We start from the raw sequence: 21,604 nt of genomic DNA, 5'->3' as shown, positions 1-21,604 counted from the left end.
AATGAAATCAGGATCCCATGACGTACAGTAGTAGGACCGAGATTTGTATTAAGTGGTGCAGCTCTACCTTCTCCAGGCAGGCATCTCATCAGGCTGCAGCACACTGCAACTTAAAATCGGCAATCTCGGGAAAGATCCGAGTTAGCCACAGGTTAGCAACGTCCTCGTCTTCAACTACCCATCCGCCCAGTTTACGCCGGGTGGGTAGGGTTAAAATTGACAGCCTATGTTTCTGCTTTAACTGATTCCATTTCTATCTGTTTTACCCATCAGCCGCTTTTTTGTGTTCTCTTCTGGTTTTAACAAGATAATGTAACATTTTGGAGCAAAGATACAGGTCAGCAGCCCAAAGCTCGATGCTAAAATTGCAAATATTTCCACAGCGACCGTGTATTTCCCGGGAGTGCTCACATAAGCGGGGATAAAAGTTACCCAAACTGCAAAAAAAATGAGCATACTGAAGGTGATACATTTAGCTTCATTGAACTTGTCCGGTAACGCTCGGGCCAAGAAAGCTAAAATTAAACACATACAAGCTAAGAACCCAATGTAACCTAACACACAGCAGAAAGCAACTGTGGAACCCACATCACACTCAAGGATAATCTTTGCACTTTGATACTTGGTGTTTTTTGCTGGGACTGGGGGAGATGTCACCAACCAGATCACACATATTATAATTTGGATCAATGTACAGAGAAAGACAATTGATCTTTGTTGTGTGGGTCCAAACCATTTCATCACATTACTGGCCGGCAACGTTGCTTTAAATGCCATCAGGACTACCAGAGTTTTACTAAGAATACAGGAAATGCACAGAACAAAGCTAACTCCGAACACAGTGTGACGCACCATACATGACCACGGTGATGGCTGACCAATGAATGCAATGGAGCACAGAAAGCACAGTATTAGCGAGATTAGTAGAAGGAAACTGAGTTCCGAATTGTTGGCCCTTACAATGGGAGTGTTTATGAAATACAAGAAAACAACTGCAACAGCTCCTGTGATACAAGCTCCAAACAGTGAAATTGAAGTCAGTGTTATTCCTATTTCATCCTGAAAAGAGAGATATTCAGTTTCTCTTGATATGCATTGATCTCTTTCATCATTTGACTGGTGATCTATTGAGCATCTCAAACATTCAATAGAATCTGTGGAGGGAGATAAAAATTTTAAATAATTTGGAAATGAATGTCCTTTATTGAATTATCCAAACACCGAGCTACATAGTTGTGTTTTGAACCAAAGTTGGGGGGGGTGGTGGTCAAAACATTAAGATAGCAGATTGGCCGCCTGTTCAATTTTCCTTTCGATCAACTTGAGTTGAAAGGAAAATTGAATAGGATGCCTAACAACAATAACTGCCCATATTGCGCCTTCGGCAAAGTTGAATTCTACCTCCAAGTGTAACTCACCAAAGACTTAGGTGGTAGATATTCAACATGCTACCAGAATGTTGGTGTTGCGGATTGGCTACCCATTTATGATCCACAATCCCAGTTTACGAATGGACGGTAAATTGAAAATATATCCAGGGGGCGATTTTGCTGGCCCATATTTCAGGCCTGCGGGATTTTAACACCGAGGCCTCATCTCCATGGCGTCTGTCATCTGTGTGCCCAAAACCAGTGGAAAATGGCAGCTGGCCTGCAAACAGGAATGGATTTTCCTGAGAGTCTTGCACCAGTGAAGGGGGCAGCGCAGCAGCGGAGGCCATGACTTTCCATGTGTGGCCCCAAGTAGTAGTTCTCACAAAGGAATGTTTTACACTTAACTTGGAGGGCCTCTTGCTTCTGCAGACGTGCTACAGCCTGGCAGGAGATCCACAACAGATTCTGCACTTGTGCCCCAGTTACAATGCAATCAGAGTCCAAGTGACCTTCCGTACTCCGATTTGCATAAATTAATGAGGGTCCCACCAGCTTCTGGTGGGCTCTTGGGCACCTAAATGCAGTGAGCAGATAAAATGGCGACCAGAGCGATTACAGCAGACACAAGGCTCCAACACACGATTTCATAACCCACTCCCACCCCGTTCCCGCAGGGTGATTCTGGTACAAACTAATTTAGCTGGTCTTAGCTGGCTTGGCAGCAGACGGGCTATAATTGACCCATGACCAGGGAAGGAAAAATCATCATGGCTTCCAGCTTATTAATGTCGTTCCCTGATGCCAAGTATGGATGGGTGGACTGCTAACAAAGCTGCTGTTGTTTGTCAGGTGTGAGAGGATTTTTGGGCCGACACAGTTACACAATTTTTTCTGACCCTTTCGCCGTGTGCTCTCAAATTCTGCTAGAAATCGGAATGGGGGCTACTTCCTGTCACCTCCTATGCAGATATCACTAAAAGAGGTGAAATTATTGGGGTGAAGATTTAATAAAAAACAACTTGCATTTCTACAGCTCCTTTCACATTTTCAGGATATCCCAAAGCACATCCTAGTCAATGAATCGCGTTTGAAGTGTAGTTATTGCTGTTATGACTGCCTGCATATATTGCTATTTGTTTCTTTATGAGCAGGCAGGCGGGCTTGGGTTTAATGTCTGATCTTAAAGTGGCGCCCTCAACAGTGCAACACTCCATCTCTGCGACACTGAAGTTTCATCTTAGATTATGGGCTCCAATCATGAAGAAGCTTGAACCGACAATCCTCGGACTCAGATCAAAGAGTCCTGTCACTGAGTCAAGGCTGACACTTAGATGACATCATCTGCCTGAATTCTCACAATTTCCGCTTCTTTCCACCCCAGTCTTAAGTACCTCCATAAAGTAGCAGGAACAGATCCTAGCTAAGATGGGCTCCAGAGGTTTGTTTAGGTTAGAACCTAGGGTGACATGTGGAAAAATATTTTTAAGCAGCGAGTGGTTAGGATCTGGAATGCACTCCTCGATGGGGTGGTGGAGGCAGATTCAATCATGGCTTTCAAAAAGGAACTGGATAAGTACTTGAAAGGGGAAAAAAATGCAGGGCTACGGGGATAGGGCGGGGGAGTGGGACTAGCTGGATTGCTCTTGCATAGAGCCGGCACGGACTCGATGGGCCGAATGGCCTCCTTCCATGCTGTAACCTTACTATGATTCAATGATTCTTGTGAAACTGTAACCTAAACACTAACCAATTTCCATCCAATTATGCTCTACGTGTGCTGTGAGCATTTCAGAAATGGAAACAAATTCACGCAAAACCGAAATGCTGCAGGAAAGTGCTCAATCGATAGTTTTACCCGTGGCGGGAAAATCAATAGCGTTATCTCAAACTTATAATTGCACACTTCTGTTACTACTAGGCCCCTTGTTGGAGGCTGTGTGTCTGATTACCATCTTGATTCTTGCTTCTTGCACATCCCCGATTTTAACGGCTCCACCATGGCCGGCGGCGCATTAAGCTGCCTTGGCCCTAAGCTCCGGAAATTCCTCTCCACTTGCCCGGATGAGTGCAACTCCAACAACACTCAGGAAGCTCAACACCATCCAGGACAAAGCAGCCCGCTTGATTAGAACCCCATCAACCATCCTGAACACTCTCTTCTCCACCGGTGCACCGTGGCTGCAGTGTGGACCATCCACAGGATGCACTGCAGCAACGCGCCAAGGTTTCTTCAACAGCACCTCCCAAATCCGCGAACTCTACCAATTAGAAGGATAAAAGCATCAGGTACATGGGAACAACACCACCTGCACATTCCCTTTTGAGTCACACACCATCCCGACTTGGAAATATATTGCTATTCCTTCATCGTCGCTGGGTCAAAATCCTGGAACTCCCTTCCTAACAGCACAGTGGGAAAACCTTCACCACACGGACTGCAGCAGTTGAAGAAGGCGGCTCAGTACCACCTTGTCAAGGGCAATTAGGGATGGGCAATAAATTTTTATTCGTTCACGAGATGTGGACGTCGCTGGCGAGGCCAGCATTTATTGCCAATCCCTAATTGGCCTTGAGAAGGTGGTGGTGAGCCGCCTTCTTGAACTGCTGCAATCCGTGTGGTGAAGGTTTTCCCATTGTGCTGTTAGGAAGGGAGTTCCAGGATTTTGACCCATCGACAATGAAGGAACAGCGACATATTTTCAAGTTGGGACTTGGAGGATAACGTGCAGGTGGTGTTGCTCCCATGTACCTGCTGCCCTTGTCCTTCTGGGTGGGAGAGGTCGCGGGTTTGGGAGGTGCTGTCGAAGAAGCCTTCGCAAGTTGCTGCAGTGCATCCTGTGGATGGTCCAAACTGCAGCCACAGTGCGCCGGTGGTGAATGGAGTGAATGTTTAGGATGGTGGATGGTGTCGAGCTTCTTGAGTGTTGTTGGAGCTGCACTCATCCAGGCAAGTGGAGATTATTCCAGCACACTCCTGACTTGTGCCTTGTAGATGGTGGAAAGGCTTTGGGTAGTCAGGAGGTGAGTCACTCGCCACAGAATACCCAACCTCTGACCTGCTCTCGTAGCCACAGTATTTATATGGTTCGTCCAGTTAAGTTTCTGGTCAATGGTGACCCCCAGGATGTTGATGGTGAGGGATTCGGCGATGGTAATGCCGTTGAATGTCAAGGGGAAGTGGTTAGACTCTCTCTTGTTGGAGATGGTCATTGCCTGGCACCCGTCTGGTGCGAATGTTACTTGACACTTATGAGCCCAAGCCTGAATGCTGTCCAGGTCTTGCTGCATGCGGGCACGCACTTCTTCATTATCTGAGGGGCTGTGAATGGAAATGAACACTGCTCAATCATCAGCGAACATCCCCATTTCTGACCTTATCATGGAGGGAAGGTCATTGATGAAGCAGCTGAAGATGGTTGGGCCTAGGACACTGCCCTGAGGAACGCCTGCAGCAGTGACCTGGGGCTGAGATGATTGACCTCCAACAACCACTACTATCGTCCTTTGTGCTAGGTATGACTCCAGCCACTGGAGAGGTTGACCCCTGATTCCCATTGACTTCAATTTTACTAGGGCTCCTTGGTGCCACACTCAGTCAAATGCTGCCTTGATATCAAGGGCAGTCCCTCTTACCTCACCTCTGGAATTCAGCTCTTTTGTCCATGTTTGGACCAAGGCTGTAATGAGGTCTGGAGCCGAGTGGTCTTGGCGGAACCCAAACTGAGCATCGGTGAGCAGGTTGTTGGTGAGCAAGTGCCGCTTGATAGGACTGTCGACAACACCTTCCATCACTTTGCTGATGATTGAGAGTAGGCTGATGGGGTGGTAATTGGCCAGATTTGATTTGTTCTGCTTTTTGTGGACAGGACATACCTGGGCAATTTTCCACATTGTCGGGTAGAAGCCAGTGTTGTAGCTGTATTGGAACAGTTTGGCTAGAGGCGCAGCTAGTTCTGGAGCACAAGACTTCAGCACTGCAACCGGGATGTTGTCGTGGCCCATAGCCTTTTCCGTATCCAGTGCACTCAGCCGTTTCTTGATATCACGTGGAATGAATCGAATTGGCTGAAGACTGGCTTCTGTGATGGTGGGATAATGGGAGGAGGCGAGATGGTTCATCCACTCGGCACTTCTGGCTGAAGATGTTTTCAAACGCTTCAGCCTTGTCTTTTGCACTCACGTGCTGGACTCCGCCATCATTGAGGATGGGGATGTTTACAGAGCCTCCTTCTCCCGTTAGTTGTTTAATTTTCCACCACCATTCACGACTGGACGTGGCAGGACTGCAGAGCTTTGATGTTATCCGTTGGTTGTGGAATCGCTTAGCTCTGTCTAAAGCATGTTGCTTCTGCTGTTTAGCATGCATGTAGTCCTGAGTTATAACTTCAGCAGGTTGGCGCCTCATTTTGAGGTATGCCTGGTGCTGCTCCTGTCATGCTCTTCTATATTGCTCATTGAACCAAGATTGATCACATGGCTTGTGGTAATTGTAGAGTGAGGAATATGCCGGGCCATGAGGTTACAGATTCTGGTAGAATACAATTTTGCTGCTGCTGATGGCCCAAAACACCACATGGATGCCCGGTGTTGAGCTGCTAGATCTGTTCTGTATCTATCCCATTTAACACAGTGATAGTGCCACCCAACACGTTGGATGGTGTCCTCAGTGCGAAGACGGAACTTCATCTCCACGAGGACTGTACGGTGGTCACTCCTACCAATACTGTCATGGACAGGTGCATCTGCGACAGGTAGATTGGTGAGGACGAGGTCAAGTAGATTTTTCCCTCGTTTTGGTTCGCTCACCACCTGCCACAGGCCCAGTCTGGCAGTTATGTCCTTCAGGACTCGGCCAGCTCGGTCAGTAGTGGTGCTACCGAGCTACTCTTGGTGATAGACATTGAAGTCCCCCACCCAGTGTACATTCTGTGCCCTTGCTACCCTCAGTGCTTCCTCCAAGTGGTGTTCAACGTGGAGGAGGACTGATTCATCAGCTGAGGGAGGGTGCTTGGTGGTAATCAGCAGGAGGTGGCCTTGCCCATGTTTGACCTGGCCTTGCCAGTGATGCCCACATCCCATGAACGAATAAAATAAATCCCTCTCTTAACCACTCCGCCTCGCTACCTCTCGCTCCTCCTTTAAGACACTCATTATAACTTAACTCTTTGACCAAGCTTTTCGTCACCTGCCTAACACCTGTCCTTATGTGGCTCGCTGTCAATATTTTTTTTATATAAGTCTCCTGCGAAACGCTCTTGGGAAGTTTTACGACGTTAAAGGCGCTATATAAATGAAAGTTGTTCTTGTTGATTGTAACTGATGAATGGTCCAAAGAGATAAGAGAACTGGAGAGAAGCCCGAGGAGCTTAACAATGTTACAAAAACGACGATTTCCCCACAAATTATGCATTTTCATCCAGGCACATTAGGGAACCTCCACTATTATTTGCACCGAACTGGCTTAGGTAACTTTATGATGCTGCGGAGCTGCCAGACCTGAGTTATATCGTTGGCTTTGTGCCACCCCTTGTCCATGGGAAATGGAGCTCAGAGCATGTATAACTGCTCACTGGTAGCTGATTAAATGTTATTCTTAGCAAAGTGACAACGGGACGGGCAGCTCTCTGGTAACATTAAAAATTATTCAAAAAGAATATTGAAAAGTTTGCTTTGTTTTGGTCACAGTTGTAAGTGGCCTGACACTGATTTTCCTAAATTCACTTTGGATATCTTAACGCCCTAGTGATACTACATGCTTTGCATACACTTGGCCTATTGCAGGACACTTCTGCCGCAAGTGTCTTCAAAGAGAGTTGCAATCCTAATCTTCCTTATAAACGCATTTAATACTATAACATAACGTAACTTGTTTAATATGGCACACCTGTTTTATTACTAATTTCCCCATCAGCACATGGTAAACAATCAAAGCAGCAAATAGGCTGCCCCCTCCGAACTGCTTTCCTTGTACCTGTTGGGCAGCTGTCACTGCAAACTGACAGTGGTACCTGTGAAGACAGAAAAACTGCATTTAATGTTATTTTACTCCGTTCATTTAACAATGGACACTATTGATGACGTTTTTAAAAATAATTTCTTCATGGTCTTCTGAACAAGTACTTTTCTATACTTTGTCGACAGATTGGACTTTGTTTCTTCCTCAATATGTTTTCAATAAAAAACTGTTAGTCCCCGGGCGAGAAAGAGAGAAAAAAAGTCAACTAAATTTTCTGTTTCTGAAACCTATTGGAAAGGATCGGATGAGGCTTAGACTCGGTCGATGGCTCAGACTTTAGCTTGGACTCAGATTTGGGGCTTGGCCTCGGGTTCAAGCTCCAGACTTGGGCTGTGCTTAGTTATGATGCTCTCCGCTGCCAAATAGTCTTCTGACGCTCATTTACTGGGGTCGATTTTAGCTCCCACCTCCTGGCAGAAATCAGGTGGGGTTCAGTTAAAATGGAGTGGGGGACTTACACACTTCATTCCTGGCCGACTGCAATTTTAAATTGCAGTGCGCAAGGACACCTGCCCCAAGCCAGAAGCTTCCTCTTCAAATATGCAGATAAGGTCAAATGAGGTCATCGGGACCAATTTGCTATTTTAACGTGAAGCCTGCGTTTGAGAACAATGGTGGCTTCACCTGCGAACCGGCCGGATACAGCAGCCGGCAAAGGCCAGATGAGGCTCAGCAAAATAAGTTTCTAAATTTCTTTTTTTAGTTTATTTATAGGCCAAGACGAGCGGGAGTGCGCCTCCGGACCCCACAAGGATATCGTGGGCCTCCCGAACTGTGCTACATCCCCCCAAATGTACATATCTTGTAACACGCACGTGAGTCTCGAGCTTCGGCCTCCTGCCGCCGGATTTTAATTTCAGAAATTCGCCAGGAATTTTCTCCAGGCTTCTCCGCCCTAACGTAAGCATCGGAGCGGATGAAGCCATAATGAAATTCTTGGCAGGTGACATCAGAACTTGTTTAAATGCAGGAACTTCAATGGTCCACTGCTTGTTACAATAGCTTCAAAAACATGTTGATAATATCAATTGTATATCATGGCATACTTAATAAGTGTCACATGTTGTACTCGTTATATTTGTGTTAACAATGAATCTGTTTGAATCATTTATAGAGTTTCAACCAAGTCAGTGATCACGCCTGGTCAATTCAGCAGTCTGGCACTCCCAGCAACCAACAGCACTCGTAGAGAGCGATCGCTATGAGTTTGCGACTACCCAGTGTTCGTTATTCCGTCTATTAATTTAAATAGATGGAAAATCAGGCACTGAATACCAAGAATTTCTTGGTCAGTGTTCACTGCCAGCGTCGTTTCACTCCGGAATATCTTGCCCTGAAATAGTTCCCTGTAGTTCCATTTTTTTGCAGAAAACTATTTCCGGAGGAACTCCCTCGGTCATCGCCCTTACATCGGTGGGAGGACCGTAGAAACTCCGGAAAAATGTTTTCTGCGGGATTTCTGCAGCTCTTGCGTCGAAGTTATGGTGGGAGATCGGGAGAACCCCGAGGAAATTCAACCCCGAAATTTGGTTAGAACCTTACAGTTGCTCGATGTAAGTTTGCTGAATACAATTTTCTATATTTTTATTTATTGAGAAGCCAAGATCGATAGCCAAGGCACTATCAATGCCCCAACGAGAAAGAAGGTAAATCCGCAAATGGTATTTAAGTTTTTTAAGAGCCTGAATATTGTAGGAGGCAGGTCGAGCGAAGTTGGTGCTGCAGATGAATGGGAGTGTAAGACATAGTGTAATACATTTTGATTTCATCACATTGCAGATGTATTTTGAAAGAGTATGTAGGATAGTGTATTTGAAGTTCGGAAGGAAGAGAAGAAAGTTGAGAAATATACTGACCATATCAGTCTTGATGAAACAAACGGAAGAAAAGGTGGGATGGACGGAAGTTAGAAGGTAGGGATGAGAGCAGGATCAGCTATGAATAGCAAGTTTTTCCGGTAACCTGTTCACAATTTCAAAGGAGGTGCAGCACTCCATTTTTTGACTTACTTTAGGTTGTAGACCATTACAAATTGCTGAGAAGATAAATGTTTGGTACGCAGGAAAGAACCGGGTGTCTTTGAGGCACCTTTAGCAATGCATTTAATAGCATGGGGAAGATCACGACGTGCTAACGCAACCACTGCACTGTAAGAGGAATGATGTTGATGCAAACAATTAAAAGGAGGTAAACTGTGTAGGGTGCTACGAAACTCCTAATAGATGGGGAAAGAGTCAGAGAATAAAGACGGCAATTATAGCACGCATAAAACAATTTGAGAGGAAACTAGAGAGCCATCAATTTCGCGGTTGATGGGTAATTTAACATTTAACAACAGTTTCCAGAACTTACGAAAATTACCAATATCGGGCAATAGGGCAGAACTTTGAAGGGTGAGAGGGGTTTCCTTTCTTAGGCGGTTAGGTGAGCATGAACAAATTTCCAAGGAGCAGGAAAGCTGGACCGGGAGTAAAGGAGATTAATGGGGGTTGGTACAGGAGAAAATTCATGAGGGTGTTGGGAGGGATACCGTCAAGGCCAGACGTTACACTATAGTCCAGATAATGCAGAATCCAACACAAATCGGTCAAAGCGACCGAAAGTAATGATTCTACATTGATAACCACAAGCAAATTCTGTTAAATTATATTCTATTAGATAAACACTGTCTTCTGAAATGACTGTACAATAATTATTGTGATGTGGAGATGCCGGTGATGGACTGGGGTGGACCTGACGAAGGAGGAAAGCTCCGAAAGCTTGTGATTCCAAATAAAGCTGTTGGAATATAACCTGGTGTTGTAAGACTCCTAATAATTATTGTAGATTCATGAATTAGCACGTAATTGATGCACTAGACGGCGCGTTTTGAGGTTGGCGCTGAGGTGCATTGCTGGGACAGAATAGAAGGAGTTTCACTCGTCGTCTAAAGATGTAATTACTCGCCTGCGAGTGCTTCTGGTTGACGCTGAGTGCCTGCGATGGAAGTTGCCCTATTCTCCAACACTAACTTCCCTCAGTTTAATGAGAGCGTTTACAAAAGGTGAAATGGAATACTCTGTAATCGCATTCATCCGGTATAATCAAGACGAAACATATTCCAGAAGATTAAAAAAGTAACAAAGGCCACACTTACATTTTGAAAATACACTTACCCTGTTTTGATGCCCATGCCAGAGGATGCTGCTTTCATCCAATACGAGTTCATTCCCTGCCGGTAGTGCTGCATCATAATAACCAACCTTCACAAACGCAACCGACCCATCAGCGCGCTTTTGCCAGTTTATAACATCATAGGAAGCGATGGGATCTCCGTTAATATCAAAGCTTATTTCTTCCCCAAGTTTATTCGTAAATTTCACTTCCGTCAGATAGTGCAAAAGCTTAATAAAGACAAAAAAAATCACATCTTTATGAATTCTGAAATTACACTAAATATTTAGATAAGTAGATATGGCGATAACAATTCCTCCATTCGCTATGTAGCCACATTGGATACTTTTTGATGAAGATTTTCTATTTGGTATTTATAGTGAAATTCTAAAAGAACGTTACAAATGAATGTGTTTTCAATTTGTACCAAACAAGTGAGTTCTTCAGCAACCAGTTGCCCATATAAGTGCAGGTAGACACTAGAGGGGTGAAGCACACAGGGAGCATGACATTTCTACTTCACAACTAGAACGTCTGGCGATTTGTTTATAATTTTGTTTTAAAGACCGGATAATTTTCTACGTTTTTGTTACATTCTATTTTATTTTTAGTGATGAAGAAACTACAAAATGTTTCTCACCTGCCATGGTACGATGTTTGATTTTTGACCACATGTTTTGTTGATAAACGGGCCTTTCCCATTTTCACATGATTGTAAATTATGAAGGGCGTGAGCTACAGCGTAAACTGCTTTGTACACGTTGTATGAAACTCTTAACTGCGACACATCAGTGTATATGTTCTTACTTGAATTCAGGCTCTCTGATCCTGTGCATGGCTTGTCAGAAGAAAGCCATGTGTTTTGCCCTGATGTTTGGTCGCGAGTCTTTACCTTGCAGCCAAAAACTTCCTGCCAGAATTCTTCTACAAACGGATTGCCTGGTGCTGTGGAAGGGTGGAGTTTGACTAGAAACTCTCTCAGTCCTGGAATTTCCGCTTTCCTGATTCCAAACCCGATTGTTCCAGACAATATTTTCTGACTTTCCTCTGTCCAAATCAGAGATGACGTGACCCAAGCTTCGCTTGCTATCAACTGGACGTCGGTAATGTTTCGGAGTCTCAATTCTTTAATCAATAGGAGCGTGTCGCTCTCTCCACAAAACAATATGATCACTTTTGCAGAGGATTTTCTGATCGTGTCTGCAATCTGTGGCGTTCTGTCTCGGGTTCGACCCGAAGGGATAAATTCGGTATAGGCGATGCAAACATTAGAGTTCCAGATTTCCTCAGCAAACGATTGAATTCCAAACCGACCATAGTCACTGTCAACCGCAACAATCCCAACCCAGCTCCACTTGAAATACTTTACGAGTCTGATCAAAGCTTTGATTTGAACAGCGTCACTGGGGACTGTTCTGAAAAATGTTGGGAACTCACGTTTGTCGCTCAGACAGGCACAGGAAGCAAAATAACTGATCTGCAATATAAGTAGGTACAAATGAACTATGATGGTATTGCCTATATTTGGTTCCAATTCACTAACGGAACAGATAATGAAACTGGGACCATGAGAAACAAACCAATCAAGGATGAAGATTTTGTCTGCTATTTATCTCAGCACTGTTTTACTAAACGGATAATCATTAACTATAAACGAGTTAACGTTTAGTGTCCGAAAAAAATACCAGTGTGAGAAATAAGGTTTAAGATAAAGATTGAGGACATAAGTAAGACAAAGACCAAAGAAATAAATTGGGGGGGGGGGGGGAAGCTGATTTTAATGGGATGAGAATGGAACATGGGAAAATAAACAGGGAAAAAATTACTGGAAAACAAAGAAATAGAACAGCAGTGGGAAACGTTTAAAACGGTGATCTATAGAGCCCAGGAGAAGTATATCCCACGAAAAAGCAAGAACAAATTAGCCAGTAATGACCCACCATGAATGAATAACGAAATAAGGCCACAGTTGAAACTAATGCAAAAAGCATACATTAAGTACATAGACAACAAAGGTGAGGATGACAAAAGGGAATAGGAAAATGTAAGGAAAGAAGTCAAAAACAGTTAGGAAAGCAAAGGGAAACTATGAAATTAAATTATCGAAGAATATAAAAAGAAATAGTAAAGTATTCTACTGACACGTAAATAACAAAAGAAACACTGGGATAGGGATAGGGCCACTAAGGGGTACGCATCATAAACTCACAGGTAATGACAACGAAATAGCAGAAATATTAAACAATTATTTTGCCTCAATATTTACCAGGGAGACTAATATGGTGGGCATGACATTAGAAGAAGAGATCAAAAAAGGTATAAAGACATTTAAGGTAGAAAGGAGGGAGATAATTGATAAGCTAATCAAACTTAGAAAGGATAAAACCCCTATACACGCATAATAAAAAAAATGTTCTGGAAGCGACAGCAGAGGCGCTGCGACATATATATATACATCATTAGAAAAGGGAATAGTACCAGACGACTGTCGGACAGCTAATGTGATTCCTATATTTAAAAAGGGAGATAGAATAAGTTCAGGAAACTATAGACCAATTAGCTTAATGTCCGTGGTGGACAGATCATGGAATCCTTACTCAAAGGGGTAATAGAAAAACACCTAGAAACCGAGGATATACGAAAGAATACTCAGCACGGATTTCAAAAGGGAGGTCATGCTTGACCAACCTTATTGAGTTCTTTGAAGAAGTAACAGAAAGGGTAGACAAGGGTAATGAGGGAGATGTAATATATTTGGAAATTTTCAAAAGGCCTTCGATAAGGTACCGCATAGTAGACTCATGACTAAATCAGAGCATGTGGTGTCAGAGGACAAGCTGCAGAATGGATAGCAAACTGGCTACAAAACAGAAAACAGAGAGTAGGGGTTAAAGGTAGTTACTCAAACTGGTAAAAGGTGGAAAGTGGTGTTCCACAAGATCGATGCTGGGGCCACTTTTATTCACCGTATACATAAAAGATTTGGAACTCGGGACTCAGAAGTACAATTTCAAAATTTACAGAAGACACCAAATTGGAGGGGTATAGCTAATTCTGAAAAGGTCTGCGACAAAATACAGGAAGACATTAATAAAGTTGAAGAATGTGCACGTAATTGGCAAATGAATTTCAATATAGATAAGTATGAGATATTACATTTTGGCAGGAAGAATAAGGGGGTCACATAACACTTGGAAAATAAGAGTCTAAATGGAGTAGAGGAGCAGACGGATCTGGGGGTACAGATGCATAAATCACTAAAAGTAGCGACACAGGTTAAGAATGCCATAAAAAGGCAAGCAAAGCACTGGGGTTCATTTCTGGAGGGATAGAATTGAAAGCAGGGAATTTTTTGAAAATTATTGGAAAGCCTCTTTTGCAGGACTAGCCTTCCACCTCTCCAGCCAGCGGTTGTTCCTTTACGTTCCCACTCACTCACTCACTCGCCGGGGAGACAGGGCGAACCACAGCCTCCCTTAATACTAATAATTCCTGGGTTGGAAGCCAATGGGGATCTAAGGGGAAGAGGTGGCATCTCAGCGGTCGGAAAAAGTGGTAGTATTCTAAACAAAGGGGGTAGAATTACATACTTCTTAAAGGTGGGAGTGCAGGTAAAAGATAAATAAGTAAATGACATGGATGAAGGCCCCGAATTTAACGTATCCAAGTTCGCTGACGATACAAAGCTAGGTGGGAAAGTAATCGGTGAGGAGGAAACAAAGAGTCTGCAAAGGGAAAAAGACAGGTTAAATGAGTGGGCAAGAAGTTGGCTGATGGAATATAATGTGGGGAAATGTGAGGTTATTCACTTTGGTAGGAAGAATAGAAAAGCAGGATATTTTTTAAATGGTGAGAAACTATTAAATGTTGGTGTCCAGAAAGACTTGGGTGTCCTCGTACAAGGAACACAAAAAAATAGCATGCAGGCACAGTCGGCAATTAGGAAAGCAAATGCCATGTTGGCCTTTATTGCAAGGGGGTTGGAGCACAAGAGTAAGAAAGTCTTAGTACAATTGTACAGGGTTTTGGTGGGACCTCACCTGGAGTACTGCATGCGGTTTTGGTCTCCTTATCTAAGGAAGGATATACTTGCCTTAGAGGCGGTGCAACGAAGGTTCACTAGATTGATTCCTGGAACGAGAGGGTTATCCTATGAGGTGTGGTGGAGTGGACTGGGCCGATACTCTCTGGAGTTATCTCATTGAAACACATAAGCTTCTGAGTGGGCTTGACGGGGTCGATATTGAGAGGTTGTTTCCCCTGGTTGGAGAGTCTAGAACTAGAGGACGTAATCACAGGATAAGGGGTTGGCGATTTAAGACTGAGATGAGGAGGAATTTCTTCACTCAGAAGGTTGCGAATCTTTGGAATTATCTGCACCAGAGGGCTGTCGATGCTGAGTCGTTGAATATGTTCAAGGCTGAGATAAATAGATTTTTGGATTCTAGGGGAATCAAGGGATATGGGGATCGGGCAGGAAAGTGGAGCTCAGGTTGATGATCAGCCATGGTCTGATTGAATGCTGGAGCAGGCTCGAGAGGCCGTATGGCGTACTCCTGCTCCTTATCCTTATTTCATATGTTATTTTGTAAATGGGGCAGTGAATATAAAAGCAAAGAAGTAATGGTGACTTTATACAAGAATAGGTTAGGCCACAGTATTGTGCGCGAGTCTGGACAAACCATTCGAGTAGGGATATCCGAGGTGTGTAAAAGTTACAGGGAAGATTCACTAAAATTATTCCAGGAATGACAGGTTATAACTATTTTAATTGAAACAGAGCAGGTTAAAAACGGATCATATAGAGGTTTTCTAATTGTGAAAGTATTTCAAAGGCTTAAATAGTCAAAGATTGACTCGGTTGGTTGACGGATTGGTAACAAAGGGCCTCAGACTGACGATTATCACAAGAAGAATGATGTTAAAAGAATTGTTTTTACACAGAGGTTTATTACTTTATTACAACATGGAATGTTTTATCAAGCAGCTATTGAGGCAGAAACTGTAACATCATTTAAAAGATAACTGGTTAAGTATTTGAAAAGGACGACTATAAAAGAATAGACGGAAAGGACATGTAATGGGATTAGAGTAGGTAGAACAGACAGCAGCTAAAGAGCCAGCATCGGCACAGGTCCAACGTGCTGAAATTTCTCCGATTCTTACCAAAGGAATTCCAAAAAGTCCCACAATTCTTGAAACCGCGGCAGAGCGCGAAGATCCCGCATCACCTATTATGAGAGGCACAGAAGAAAATCCACGGCAGTTCTCATGTGAAAGAGTCCCTTCATCTCCGTTAAGTATCTGGAGAGCTCCTTTAAGTGCTTCAGAGGATACGTCACAACTGTCCACAATCCTGTAACCTAAAGTTGTGTTGGGAAGGAGAGCCGGATCCCTGTTTATTTCTTCTATGGTGAAGATCATTGTTTGGACCCAGCGGAGGCCTCGGAGGTTGAACCTAAAATACAGATATACTTATCACAAGGTTGATGAATACATCAGAGTTGCATTTGTTCGCTTTGTTTCAAACCATATATATCCCATATAAGTTATAACTACATTAGATCCCTGTAACATATTGCGAATGATCACACCTGACAGATGGAGGTATGATTTTTAAAAATATTAATGAATCGTTTGTATCGTCGTTGTTTCCAGCAAAACTATATACAAGAGTGAGATCTCATATAGGGCTTCTTGCTATGCAGTTTTGTCTTATTTAATCTCAAATCCATCTTTTAAAAATCTGCCATTTAAGTTGTATATTAATCAGGCAATTTTACATCTAGAGTTTGTATGACATAAAAGACGGCCAACATGTAAATGCCTAGTCAAACTGCCCAGAGGCACGAAACCAATTAATGTCGGTCACCACATTTGGGAAAACTCACTTCATTTTGGAAAACCAGTGCAAGTTATGCGCCCATCAACTGCATCACCTTTTTTTTCAGCTTCTTTCCAAAAGACATACCTGGAACTAGCATGGAAGTTCTTCCAGTCATCTGCCGTAACTTTCACAGAAAATGGGCGGGAATGGCACAGGCCTTATGTTTGTTTATCAGGGGTTTCAGTGGAAGTTACGCCAACGATCAGGAAAAATCCCAAGGAAAATCAAATCCGGTAGACTCCTGGTTGATGTATAGTTCACTTGCACCAATCTCCCTCCAATACCTCATTAAAGTAATAATTCTTCATCTAAGAATTTACAGATTAAACAATTGCAGGAATAGGATGTAGGAATTCTAGCCCAGCCATTCTGTGCCCTCGTGCGATGTACACAGAGACACACATGGACTGCAAAGATTACTGGATAGCTGTCAGGAAATGGAATCCGTGCCAATTTTGTCCATTTGCAACCCGTTGACACTGAGGTCAATTGCAGCACCGCACCCATTGCCCGGCTGAGATCAGGTCACTCAATGAAGACCCGCAATGGAACCTTGGAATTCTCTGATCAGCATAGGCAGAATTTTGTTGGAGGCATAAAATGGGGGATATCAGATTGTCCGCCCCTTAAGCACCTGGCCTGGTTTTCCTGTCCATTGACTTCTGACAACTGCCTAAGTTGAAATTTCTGGTGTATAGATCAGGTATGCATTGGTTTAACTAACGTTTGGAGTATTTATGAATTTTTACAATTGCTACCAAAATGGGTATGGTTGCAAAAACATTGAGGGTGCAATTTAACTTCGGTGGAAAGGAAAGCCGGACAGGGTGAACTAGGGGTCGCCAATCTGATATTGCCCCACCAAAGTTGGCACCATAATGTAGTGGTTATGTTACAGGATTGAGGATTCGTTAACGGAGAGAAAACAGAGACTTGGAATAAATGGGTCATTTTCGGGTTGGCAGTTTGTAACTAGTGGGGTTCCGCAGGGATCGGTGCTTGGGCCTCATATATTTACAATCTATATTAATGACTTAGATGAAGGGACCGCATGTAATGCATCCAAGGTTGATGATGATACAAAGCTAAGTGGGAAAGTAAGCGGTGAGGAGGATGCAAAAACACAGGAAAGGGATATCGACAGGCTAAGTGAGTGGGCAAGAAGGTGGTAGATGGAGTATAATGTGGGGAAATGTGAGGTTATTCACTTTGGTAGGAAACATAGAAAAACGGAATATTTTTTAAATGGTGAGAAACCATTGAATGTTGTTGCTCAGGGGGATTGGCGTGTCCTTGGACACGAAACACAGAAAATTGATGTGCAGGTACAGCAAACAATTAGGAAGGCAAATGGTGAGTTGGCCTTTATTACAAGGGGTTTGGAGTACAAGAGTAAGGAAGTCTTGCTACAATTGTACAGGGGTTTGTTGAGACCATACCTGGAGTATTGTGTGCAGTTTTGGTCTCCTAACGAAAGGAGGACTATACTTGCCTTAGGGGCAGTGTAACGAAGGTGCACTAGATTGATTCCTGGAATGAAAGGGTTGTTCTATGAGGAAAGATTGTGTTGAATGAACCTATACACTATGGAGTTCAGAAGAAGGAGAGGTGATCTCATTGAAACATATAAGATTCTAAGAGGGCTTGACAGAGTTGATGCTTAGAGGATGTTTCCCCTGGCTGGGGAGTCTAGAACTAGGGGACTCAGTCTCAGGATAGGGGGTCGGACATTAAGGACTGAGATGAGAAGGAATTTATTCACTCAGGGGGTCGTGAATATTTGGAATTCTGTACCCCAGAGGGCTGTGAATACTCAGTCGTTGAGTATATTCAAGACTGAAATCGATAGATTTTTGGACTCTAAGTGAATCGATGGATATGGAGATCGTGCGGGTAAGTGGAGTTGAGGTCGAAGATCAGCCATAATCTTATTGAATGGCGAAGCACGCTCGAGGGGCCACATGGCCTACTCTTGTTCCTATTTATTATGTTCTTATGTAATTCATTGGCCTGGACTAATAATCCAGAGAACATGACTTCAACTCCCACCATGACAGTTTCAGAATTTGAATTCAGTTTAGCAAAAAAGCTAATATGAAGTTGTTAGATTATCGTAATACCCAACTAGTTCACTAATGTTCTTCAATGAAGGAAACCTGCCTTCTTTACCCTGTCTGGCCTATATGTGACTCCATTGCCACACCGACGTGGTTGACTTTAAATTACCACCTGCAGTGGCCTAGCAAGCTACACAGTTGTATCAAACCGCTGCAGTGGTTCAAGAAGAAAGCCCACCACCACTTTCAGAGGGCAACTAAAGAAAAGCAATAAATGCAGACTTTGCCAGTGACGTGCCCACATCGCGAGGATAAATTCAAAATAAACTTGCGCCCCCGCCAAAGTTCAATGTTACCCCTCTAGCTTAACTTACCAGAAACATGGAATGCAATATAATGTAATGCTTTAATTATTGTTAATATTGATACTTACACATGGTTAACAGTTACAGCTAGTGCACGCATGTTAGCACTAAAATAACATTTCTGCTGTATCGTTTCCAAAAAAATATTATGAAAATTTTAGCACATATACCTCTTGACAGCATGTTTTCAAAATCGCAATACAACAATCGACAAGATAATAATACTAATATTGTAAACATAATTGATTAAGTTGCACTGATATCTGTAAATGCATTCAGTCAGAAGATCACTATACAGCAATAATTTTGTTATCACATACTACGTATTATGTTTTTCCAACTTACGAGTGTTATCGTGTTATTACTCCCAGTAGGCAGCAACTCAACTTTATTACTGCCTAATATCAGAGCGTTATTATTCATTTCAGGCAGCACTTTTACTCACTCTAAACAGCACACACAGCATTATTAATCACTCTAGGTAGCACATACAAACTTATTATTCAGACTATCAACTATACACAGCGTTATTATTCACTCTCAGCAGCACGCACAAGTTTATTACTCAGTCGAGGCAGCACACACAGGGTTAATACTCCGTCGAAGCAGCACACACAGGGCTATTACTCAGTCGAGGCAGCACACATAGGGTTATTACTCACTCTCGACAGCTCACTTCTTCGGGTTTGGACTGTAATGAGTTATTTAACCGAACTGTTCTGAAATGGACAATGAATAACCCGCCCAGGATAACGTCCCCATTCTGAAACAATCCGCGAGTGATGAAATTGTCTTGCGGTCTGCACAACGGCTCAGCACCCGAACGCCTTTGTTCGAATAGAGTCAGCAACCAAAGGCCCCACATAGAAATAAATCGCATCATAAAAACAACACAAAATAATGAATGACAATCGCTCAAAATAATTATTCAGGTCCTTACTCCAAAAGTAAACTACATATATATAGACATGCTTGACCTGATAGATGCAGATATTTAATCGTTTTCACCCAAAGGAATACCACAGTTGATCTCTACTACTCTTGGAATATATTACATCAGGGACTTTTTTTCCCAACGCCCGGGGTTAGAGCAATTATATTGGGAGTACAGCCAATTAGTATTGATTACGTATGAGATTCATGACTGATATTTGGAAGGTCTGTACTCCATGACTTTAGGCGACTCTATGCAATGTGCTGAGCACGCTTCTTAAAATATTAAATGGAAAGCGATTTGCTGAAGCTAAGCCGCTTCCCCATTTTTCCACGTGTGATTCAGATAAGATTTGTCATTATAACGTCCGCTTTTAATCACCTTGATTTTCTTTCATAGAATCATACAGCGCAAAAGAAACCCATCGTGCCTGTGCCAGCTCTCTGAAACAGCTATCTGATTAATCCCACCCCTCTGCTCTTTCTCCATAACCCTGCAAATGTTTTCTTTTAAGTATATATCCAAATCCCTTTTGAGAATCACTATTGAATCTGCTTCCACCATTTCAGGCAGTGCAATCGAGATTATAACAACTCGCTAAGTAAAACAAAATTCTCCTCTTTCCCCCCTAGCTTTTTTTGCCAATTATTTTAAATCTTTATCCTCCGCTTACCGACGCTCATGCCAGTGGAAAAAGATTCTCGCTCTCTGCTCCATCAAAACATCTTATAATTCTGAACACCTCCATTAAATTTCCCCTTAACCATCTTTGCTCTCAACAGAACAATCCAAGCTTCTCTCGACTATCAACGTAATTGAATTCCTTCATCACTGGTAAATGCACTCTGCACCTCACCAAGGTCTTGGCATCCTTTCTAAAATGTGGTGCATAGAATTGGACACAATACTCTAGCTGAGGTCTGATCAGTGCTATATAAATGTTTACCACAGCTTCCTTGCTTTTGTCCACTATGCCTCTATTTATAAAGCCAAGGATTCCATTTGCTTTTTAAAAGCTTTATCAACTTCCCTGCCACTATAGAAGATTTGTGTATGTGGAATCCCCAGGTCTCTCTTTTCCTGATGTGGAGATGCCGGTGATGGACTGGGGTTGACAATTGTAAACAATTTTACAACACCAAGTTATAGTCCAGCAATTTTATTTTAAATTCGCAAGCTTTCGGAGGCTACCTCCTTCCTCAGGTGAACGATGTGGAAATGAAATCCTCGAAATGAAGTCGCATTTATAATTCACAGAACAATGCTTGGTGATAACAGACAGTTTTTTCAACTGCCCGTTGCCAAGGCAATCAGTGTGCAGACAGACAGGTGTTACCTGCCAGGTCTCAGAATATACAAATCACCAAAAAAAACAACAAACAAAAAAAAAACAGAGATAGAGAGGTAGAAACATAGAAAAGACAGCAACTGACCCGTTATATTAAAAACAGATAACATTTGTTCGCTGGTGGGGTAACGTGTAGCGTGACATGAACCGTGTCACGCTACATTTTCGGCCGGAACGGACACAATGGGCCGAAGGCCTCCTTCTGTGCCGTATTTTTTTTCTGATTCTATTCGCAAAGCACTAAAAGTTGCGACACAGGTTATTAAGGCCATAAAAAACAAACAATGTACTCGTGTTCATTTCTAATGGAATAGAATTCAAAAGCAGAGACGTTATGTTAAACTTATGCAATAACTTGGTTAGACCACACTTGGAGTGCTGTGAACTGTTTTGGCCTCCATACTATAAAAATGATATAGAGGCACTGGAAAAGTGCTAAAAAGATTTACAAGGATGAAACCAGAACTCGGA

At 42.9% G+C, this 21,604-nt stretch overlaps 1 protein-coding gene across 1 annotated transcript; it reads right to left on the bottom strand.

Moving 5' to 3' along the window:
• Positions 1-237: 237 nt before the first annotated feature.
• Positions 238-19,650, bottom strand: LOC137331725 (extracellular calcium-sensing receptor-like). The gene is made up of 6 exons (XM_067995712.1): positions 19,514-19,650; positions 15,709-16,000; positions 11,183-12,019; positions 10,545-10,772; positions 7,258-7,381; positions 238-1,154 (listed from the first exon to the last, which is right to left on the bottom strand). Exons 2-6 carry the CDS (start codon positions 15,964-15,966, stop codon positions 238-240), a joined length of 2,364 nt encoding a protein of 787 aa, XP_067851813.1. The 5' UTR covers positions 15,967-16,000; positions 19,514-19,650.
• Between the last annotated feature and the right edge of the window lie 1,954 nt (positions 19,651-21,604).

Source organism: Heptranchias perlo, chromosome 13 (assembly GCF_035084215.1).
Source record: "Heptranchias perlo isolate sHepPer1 chromosome 13, sHepPer1.hap1, whole genome shotgun sequence".
In the NCBI taxonomy this organism is placed as follows: Eukaryota; Metazoa; Chordata; class Chondrichthyes; order Hexanchiformes; family Hexanchidae; genus Heptranchias; species Heptranchias perlo.
Note: the sequence above shows the minus strand (reverse complement) of the source record. Positions and strands in the feature narration are given on the sequence as shown.

What these genes read in the sequence shown, in the direction of transcription:
- LOC137331725 (XM_067995712.1), bottom strand. Translation starts at nt 15,966, where the DNA reads ATGATCTTCACCATAGAAGAAATAAACAGGGATCCGGCTCTCCTTCCC. An exon ending in CAAACATCGTACCATGGCAG is followed by an intron (nt 10,773 to 11,182) that starts GTGAGAAACATT and finishes GTCTTTATTAAG; the next exon opens with CTTTTGCACTATCTGACGGA. An exon ending in GGAAATTAGTAATAAAACAG is followed by an intron (nt 1,155 to 7,257) that starts GTGTGCCATATT and finishes CTCCCTCCACAG; the next exon opens with ATTCTATTGAATGTTTGAGA.